The 9,108-nt window shown below is 47.9% G+C and overlaps 1 protein-coding gene across 1 annotated transcript in view; it reads left to right on the forward strand.

Moving 5' to 3' along the window:
- The window catches only part of MARCHF3 (membrane associated ring-CH-type finger 3), a 135,437-nt gene that overhangs the window by 120,410 nt on the left and 5,919 nt on the right, over positions 1-9,108 (forward strand). Inside the window, exon 4 of the mRNA XM_008698987.2 lies at positions 7,476-7,685. Coding sequence (XP_008697209.1) covers positions 7,476-7,685 — 210 coding nt within the window. The remainder of the gene's footprint in view (positions 1-7,475; positions 7,686-9,108) is intronic.

Raw genomic sequence — 9,108 nt, forward strand, 5'->3', positions numbered from 1 at the left:
AAAAAACATTGTAATTGTGACCAAAAAACAGTACAAAGGACCTTGAATAATTTACTGGATTTCTCATGCTGTTTCATGACCTGTGGAAAAACAGATGGCATTCCACAATTATTTACATCTTTAAAAAAAACTTGAACTGAAACTACAGGTTTTTCACCTTGGAGCAACAAAATAACGTGTAGATATTTCTCTTGGAAATCTAAAAAGAACGCTACGTAAGGATCTCTGCTCCAGAAGACTAAACGCAGTAAACTTCAGGACTTGATGTCTACCCACCAACTGAAGTGTCTCCTCACCAATCGATTTTATTAATCTAATTAATATTGTAAGATCCTCTCTGGTCAGGGCTAGTGGCATCCAGATGTTTATTCATTCATTTTCATTAAAAGCATCGACTGAGCTCCAGCACTGCTCTTGGATCGAGGCATACAAGAATGAACGGAAATGAAGTCCCTGTCACATAGAGCTCTCGATGAAGTAGGGAGCAAATTATAAACAAGTGAACAGACAAATAAATAAAGAGCATCTTTTCAGAGAGTGTCGTGCGCTCTGTAGAAAATATAGCCAGGCACCGTTAGTAGACGCAAGGAGTGTTTGCAACACGAAGGTACCATTTGAGCTGAGACCTAAATATTGGAAGGAGCCAACTGTGCAAGTATCTGGGCAAAACCTGCCCTCCGTATGGGAACAGCCACAGGTAAAGGTTGGACATGAAGGGGGAGAGGGAGTGGGGGCGTGGTCAGAGCGGTAGGCAGGTGTGAGGTCAGGTCTTCTTGTAGTCCTAGGTAAAAAGTCTGGACTTGATTCTGACCATTGGAGAGCCTTAAGCAAAGGAGCTACGTGCTCTGATGGATGGACGTTCAAAGTTACCCCAAATGGTTTTGGAGCCAGACCGTAGGGAAGCCAGAGCGGAAGCAGGGAGGCTGTTGCCTTCCATACACAAGATGATCGTGGCCCAGGGATGGCAATCGTGGCCCAGGGATGGTGGCCATGGACGTGGAAGGAAGCGCACAGATCCCAGATACCAATTGAAGGTGGTGCCGATAGGCGAGGTGTGGTGGGTAAGACAGAAAGAGAACGGCCGGCTGCGCGACTGGGTGGGTGGTGATGTCATTCGCTGAGATGGAGGAGACGTGGAGAAAAGTATGTGCTAAATGCAGAGTTCTGTTTTGGACAGATTGAGTCTAAGTCGTCTGTTAGTCATCTAAGTGGAGATGTTGAGTGGGCTGTTGAATGCGCACATCTGGGGCTTTGGAGGGAGGCCAAGGCTGGAGAAGGACATTTTAGGATCACGAGCAAATCCTCTGTGAAGTTTTCATTTGAGATGCATTGCTACAAGCCTGGTTGGATGGATATCCGGAGTAAGCATCTCCTTCAGCTCCCCCAGAGTCAGAATTTCTTTCTGGGCGACTTCAGCTGTCCTGGAAATTCACTGACAGACTGGAGTTCGGGGATTTAAAACATCGGTAGGAGTTTGTTTGTTTTTGTTCTCTGTTGTGTCTCAAGTAAACGGAAATGCATGATTTTCATGTTTCGTCCTAATCTCCAGATCATGCAAAGGACCGGTCACTATCCGTCTGATCACTGCACTGCCCCTTTGACCTTGCAGCTCCCCAGGCAAACAGACAGCTTAGTGTGAAATGAGTTGGGCTTCAAAAATAAGACCCACGCCAAGGAAGGTAAACCCTTGGTTAATAACTCTGCCAAGTGTCAGATTAACAGGACACACTCAAGCAGATAAACCCATTGAGAAACCATGGTGAGACCTTGCCTTCTTTTTCCTTTTCCTCTCCATAAATTTGTGACGGTTCTATCAGTTGTTATCCTTTCTGTCAGTTTCTTCCATTCTCGTGATGGATTCTCATTAAGGAGATTCATGGGGAAGGTTGTAATCGATCAGAGCTATTAGCCACCAGAGTATAATCTGGTTCCAGTACAAACTGACCCGCACGCTGTCCTGTCTACCTTGAGGATTTAAGCCGATTAACTCGGAGCCTGGGAGACAGGATCTAATGTCCTGGAGCTCTGCACCCCCTTCACTCCTACCCCCCAAGTAAGGGATTTAACAAATTGATGCTGTAATTAGATCCGAACCCACAGTTAGCCCACCTTGGAAGGCATCACTGGTGCCCGGCTCACCTTGGATGTTACACTCACAGCCAGTGAATGACACTGCGTCGCTGGGGGAATGCTACTTGCCTTCCCTCTGCTGTCTCTGGCCATACGCTGCTGATCGCCATGGGGGTGTTCTGTTTTGTTTAGACAGTTGGTTGGGTGGTTGGTTTTTGTACCTATTTCCAAGAGCAGATCAGTCTCCTGGTTTGGGAACGAGTTAGTGATTGGAATGAGGTAACCCCAGAAAAATAGGCAGCTCGTTGCATAGTCTCTGTGCTTTATGTTTCTGATGGAACCAGAGAACAGAAGGCAGGAAGGGTGCCCGCGTTGCCGACAGATCCCCTGGCCACCGCGTGGGTAGGCCAGCCAGGTGAGAGATGCCATACAAACTGGTATTCTCAAGCATCGACCTCAGCTTTTAAAGCACAGCTAACCACCAAGTATAAGCAGAAGACTAATGTTAAACTAAAGCCCCTTCAAGAACGATATTCTAGCTGCAAAAGCTGTCCACAAGTGGCAGGATAAATTAGTATCAGGCTCCCAGGGAACTCTCTTACACCAATAAAAACATTGAAGGTACGAGCCTCCTCCTACCCACTGCCTTTTTTTTTTTTTTTAACTAAGAATGATGATAGAAGAGATTATTTTGGAGCTAGACAACATGGATCAAAGCCAAGGTCAATCTTTTACAAGTCATTTGACTTCTCTGTGCCTCAGTTGCCCTATCTATAAAACACTGGTGATAATAATGGTGCCTCTTTCAAAGGTTATTGACGAGTAAGTCCGTTACTTCACGTAGCATAAAGACAGTGCTTTGCATATCGTAACGCGTGAGTAAGCGGAAGCTACCGTCACTGACTGAACGTTGTAAATGCCGAATGTGCGAGATGCCAGTGAGGAAGCATCCACCCAGGGTCAGGTGGCAAGACGGACACACAAACCAACCTGCCACTCTGTCACAGCCTGCTCTGTATTACATATTTGGGAAATGAAGACGCTGCTACAGAACAGATTCAATACTCTATGTATGATACGTATCATAAGTATAAGTGATTAGAGCGGCACAAGACAGCAAAAAGTCAAATTGAACAATAATTGAGATCAACCTTTTGTCTATTGTAAATGAGGCCAAAATGTCTCTGAGATTAAATGCCCAGACATTACACCTCATTGTGATGTGGTAAAAGAATTAACATACAACAGAATAGTAGCCTAAGAATATTTTTTTAAATTACCACGATAACGTCCTGGCCAGCCAGTCCTTCAGCTACCTGATGAGCCAGTAAAACAGCAGGACTTACTGTAGCCCACCTAGCTGGAAACTTACCAGAAATCTAGTGCACACACGCACACACACACGTGCCATTTGGTGCAGAAAGAAAATGGAAATATGGAAAGCAAGGAACAGCAAAGTGAGGCTGGTTTGAATCCCACCCCGACCCCCCACTTGCCGTCTGTCCTTAGGTGAGTCAGCAAACTCTCTTCTCCCCGTGTCTGCATCTGTAAAGTGGGGATAATGTGAGCATATGCTCCACAGCGTTACTGCGAGGCCTCAATGAGACGGTGCGTAATTAACTCGGCTTTCTAGCACCGAGCTTGCCCCCGCCATAGTGCAGCACTATTTTTTTCTCCTCGCTCTAGTTCACAAAGCACTAGCTGGACATCTCCCTCCCTGACTCCCTCTTCTCTCCCTATCTCTCACTCAGTGCCCCTCTCCCTCTCTCCCTCCCGATGTTTCCTACACAGCTAATAAATATATATCTGTTTACATGGGTAATCCATGTTCATTTGAGAAGAGCAAGAAAATACATACAAAGCAAAAAAAAAATTAAAGACCACTCATGATTCCACCACCAACAGTGGCTGCTGTTTTGCTAGGAATCCTTCTGGTCTTTGTCTATGTAAATCCACTCCGTCTACGTCGGTGTAAATGTCTATGTGTTTGTAAATATAACATTACCGATACAGGATCATAGTATACATTCTGTCCAGTAAACTCTCCTCCTGCCCAGCAATGTATCACGGCAGTCAATATAAAACGTGCAGTAGCCTTTGAAATTACTCTATGGCGGTCTAAGTAAGTTCTGTCATTTATTTAGACAGTCCCTTCTTGCTAGAAATTTGAGGTGTAATCAAATTTCCTCTGTTATAAACTCTGCTTGTGTAAATATCCCATAGCAACCTCTTTGGATACTCTGGCAGACATTCTTATCAGAGAACAGAGAGCAGTTTTTTTATTCATCAACAGGTCTTACCAGTGGTTTTGTTCATGGGACCTGCATTGGTGTAAGAGATCAAGAACACTCGGGGTTCTGAAGAAGTCACAGACTTTAACATAATACTACTTATTTAAAGAACTTCATACCTGGGGCACCTGGCCGGCTCAGCCGGTAGAGCGTGCGACTACTGATCTCAGGGTTGTGAGTTCAAGACCCACACTGGGTACAGAGCTTTACTTTAAAAACAAACAAACAAAAAAACCACAAACAAACAAACAACTTCATACCTAAATATGACCCAGCAGTAAATAGTAAATAACATAAAGAGTAAGCTAAAAATATATATAGAGAGAGAGAGTTAATAATGTGCAGAATCCAGATATTAGATGATCATGTACATATAAAAAAGGCCTGGAAATTTTTCTGAAACGTAGATCAAAGAACCATTAGAAAATGAGAAACTGGGAACCAGTAGTAATACTAATCTCACTTTTGTGATTTATCTTACACTCGATGGAGATAACCAATGATTTATAATTACCTCCTTCCACACCTGAGTCATTTCATTGGGTAATGTCAAGGGCCACATAGATAAGTAAAATACTAAATTAATTTTCATAAAATGTATTCGGAATTCTCCAGCAGAAGGAACTGGGGGTAGTCTTTGCAGGGAGGTCCGCTTCTCTGCGCACATCTGTTGCCTATTTATTGAGAATCTACTATGTCCCAGCCAGTGAGGATGCAGAAAAGCAGGCCAGGCTTCCAGATCTGCTTCCAGGGAAAATCTGCAAGAGGAATCAGGTTGCCGCAATTCGGGCAACATTGTTTAAGGAGCTGGATTTCTGAATGCCTTGCAATTTTAGTATTTTTCAGATATTTTACAGATAGGACATCTGAGCAAGAGTAGAGAAATCCAAGTCCTCTCCTCACTGTGACCCCTAAGTCACCTGAAGCAATCATTAACCTTGCTGAGCCTCCATAAAATTAGGAGAATCACGTCCAATTCCTACTCTCCACCTCGTAGCGATAGTCCCAGTATTGAGGCAAGGAAGTGTTATTAATAAGAGCCCGCTGAATTCCTTGAAGCCGCTGAGATGTGTGCGGTAACAGGACGATGCGTGGCAGGGTCGATATCCTTTTGCACTTGATCACTTAGGCATTTCTGTGAAATTTTTATAATGCTGTATATCTATTCAGAGCAAGTCGTCTCCCCATGATCTATCTACTCGCGTCCATTTTTGCGCTGAGGTTGACATCCTTCAGCATCGCCGCACACGTGTAAGGTGGACGGTCCCTGGAAAGTGGTGTGCAGGGCACTGTGGGTCATTTAACGTTCGCCTCGGCCAAACACTCAAGGCAGGGCACCTCCCGGGAAACCTCGTCCGTGCCTTTTCCCTCCCGCCTCTTCTGCTCACTCCCTGGAGCTTTTGCTGGCCCTTCCGCCGCTCTGTCCTCACCTCACTTGCCCTTTCCGCGGCTCTTCTGTCTCTTCCTCCTGCCCTTGAACATGGTCTGCCCTTCACCCTCCACTGCGCACCACCCACTCCTGTGTCCCCTCTCATGCTCCTTTCCCTCCCACCAATGCTCGTCTGGAAGTCGCAGCTTGGAGTGTCTGCTCAGCATCCCATAATGCTCCCATTCGGGGGCCAGCCCACGGCACCTTGAAGCCCCCCTTTGTTTATGGGATGAGATGGAAGGCAGACTCCACCAGCGTCTCTTCCCACCCCAACAACTGTGCTTGAGCCCCTCCTCTGGACCCTTGGGCCTCGGCTAGTACCACATGGGGTAGCGAGATGGCAGGATTCGGAGACATGTTCCAGTGCTAATGTGAAGAAAAGCCCCCAGGCCTCGTTACCGTTACGCACCAACACCAATATGTAAGCATGACTCTTCCTGGATTGGATTATGGAAAACATTTCAGCACGCATTCAACAATTCCCTAAGTGGGAGCACAGCAACTCTGTTCCCATCCTGTAGGAATTCTCACGGCTGGTTTTTCAACAAGCACAAAGTTTTTACCACCCTTTTTGGGCTGGTTCAGACCCCGAATTGGGCAGCACAATTAAGATGTCAGGGACCATCCTAAGAAGGTTCAGGACACAAGGAGGGGCATTACCGAGTTCATGGGGTCACATGAGTCTCACTCTGTGGGGGATCCCCAAACCACCCTTAGGCTCTTATGATTGACTAGAAGGCCTCACAGGAATCAGAAAAGCTCTTTTCCTCATGGTTACAGTTTATTACAGCAGAAGAATACCAATTAAAATCAGCAGAGGGAAAGGGTCCATGGGGCAAAGTCCAGGAGAAACCAGGCACAAGCTCCCAGGTGTGCCCTCCCAGTAATGTCACACCGATCTGCTTAATCTTTCCAGCAACGATTTGTGACACACAAAGCATTATCACCCCAAGCCTTGGTGTCTGGGCTGTTTATTGGGGTCAGTCACATAGGCACGAAGCGCCTGCAGGACTGCCCTGGGCTCCTCAGAATCCAGGCCCCCCTCACAGCGAACAGAGGTGTTCACATAAATCACATTGTTGGCATAAACGATTTCATTATACTCTTACCATATGGCCCAAGGCCTCAGGCACGCAAAGACATTAGTAAAAGGCAGAATATCGCAGGGGCTCAGAGCTCCTCTCTACAGAGCCAATCTTGAAAACGGGTCTTTCTGGGGAACAGGCACGATTTGAGCAACCCAGGCGTGCTGAGTTGACCCCCGCCTGCAGACATTCCCAGGGTCAAGATACTGGAAGCCTTTGGCCACACCACAGCACTTCTCGGATCTCAACTATTACCTTCCGGAAATAATACCCTCTCTATCTTCCTGTAGGGTCAGTGTTCAAAATAATAACCACTGAACTGTTTTCAAAAACAGCAGGCCACCTACAGCAAAGACACTTTTTAAAGTTCCTATTTTTATCATCATCACTGTTGTCATGTTAAATTATTATCCATAACCCCCATTCCCCGGGGAGGCGAGATACGGAAATGAGCCCCTAATGCTTCCTTGTGATCTCAGGTCAGAAGCGCCCATGTCCAGTTTCGGAAGACAGAGACACCCTCGAGAGTGGTGTGTCTCCACTCCACCCCGGCCTCTAACTGTGACCTTGCTTTTCTCTGTCTCCCCCTGTCCCCGGCAGTGGCTCCGAAACCCAGGCCCCCAGCACGAGAAGCGGACTCTGTTTGGAGACATGGTGTGCTTCTTGTTCATCACGCCGCTGGCCACCATCTCGGGCTGGCTCTGCCTGCGGGGCGCCGTGGACCACCTGCACTTTAGTAGTCGGCTGGAGGCCGTCGGACTGATTGCACTCACTGTGGCACTCTTCACTATTTACCTCTTTTGGACACTCGTAAGTACGGCCCGTGGCCCCGGGGCTCGGAGCCGCTGGAGCTGGCAGCCCCGCTTGCCCCGTAGCAGACAGATCTGCGGGGGTTTATCACCGCGCGCGTGTGCTTGTGTATGCGCGTGCCTGGGTGTGTGTCCGTGTCAGTGTGCTGCTGGGAAGAGCAGATCCAGGAAAGAAAAAGCCCCAGCTTCCGAGAGCCCATCAGTCAAAGACACACACCCTAGACACTTAGCCTCGTCCAGGGTTCTAGGGCGCCATGCACGGTGAGGCGGGCGTGTTCTTTCTCTGGCTTAGGGTTCTCACTCTTGCCGGGGTTGCACCGTGTTATGAATGATGGGCTTGGCCACTGTGGCTGTCACTGCCTGTGCAGATCATGAATCCCCTGCTGCCCTTTGCTTCTTGCTCCCTGACACAGCCTGAAGTCTTTGTTGGACCTGGAGCTGCCGTTCGCCTGATGATTATTCCGTGTGTTGGGCTATTGACTCCGCTGCCCATAAAAACGCTCATTTATCTGGCGAGAAGCCTCCACCAAAGAAACCCATTTCCCAATAAGCATGCCTGCTGTATACGAGGAGGAATTCTTAAACACATCTGTTTTTTTCATTCACTTAACTCCTGAAGAGAGTTGAGTGCTTGGGCGGCAGTTGGCACAGCACTGATCTCACTCTTTATGTTTCCCTCTGGGACCTGCGGGGAAGAACGTCACTACCCTCCAGACTCGTTTCAGAAACCAGGCGCCCCGCTTCCTGGCATGATTCTGCTGTGCCTGCTCATTCCTAATCTGAGCACGTTCCACGGTTACTTAATAGGTGTTTCCTGTCCAGAGCGTACCATTCTCTCATCCCACAGCACGGCGTCAGCATGTGGAAGCTTCTAGCGCTCACTCGCACTTGCCCCTTTGCTCTGGCTTCCAAACCCTGTCCCACCAGCTGCCACTCCTGCCGGGCCTACCATAGCGCCCCCCACCCAAGCTCATTTCCCTCTTGTTTGTCCTGTGACTCTGCAGCTCAGTACCTCCCCTCGGGGCAGGGGGGGGGGAGGGGTGTCGTTCAGGGGGTAGGTAGAGGAACACGTCAGTCTCAGTAAGAGGGACATGGCTCGAGCCTTGGTAAAGACGGAGCATTCTGATGCTTGAACGCTCTCCAAGTCCCCTGGTGAATTTAGGCATTCTGCTCCCAGCCTCACGACGCCCCCACCACCAGCAGAAGTATGACATCCTCCTTTAAAAGTCTGTGCTGCCCAAGTGCGTCCTGATTCACTGTGAATCAAGCAACGAAGCGGACTCAGAAGTCACAAGGCCATGGGAATGAGAAGAGGGTTAGAATAAGAAATCAAATCCTCCTTAGTACTAACTCCCCATTAACTGCACCAGTTTGGAAAAGTCAGTCCACGTCTCTGGGCCTCAGCATCCTCATCCGTAAAGTGG

Source organism: Ursus maritimus, unplaced genomic scaffold (genome assembly GCF_017311325.1).
Source record: "Ursus maritimus isolate PB19 unplaced genomic scaffold, ASM1731132v1 scaffold_5, whole genome shotgun sequence".
NCBI classification, from domain to species: Eukaryota; Metazoa; Chordata; class Mammalia; order Carnivora; family Ursidae; genus Ursus; species Ursus maritimus.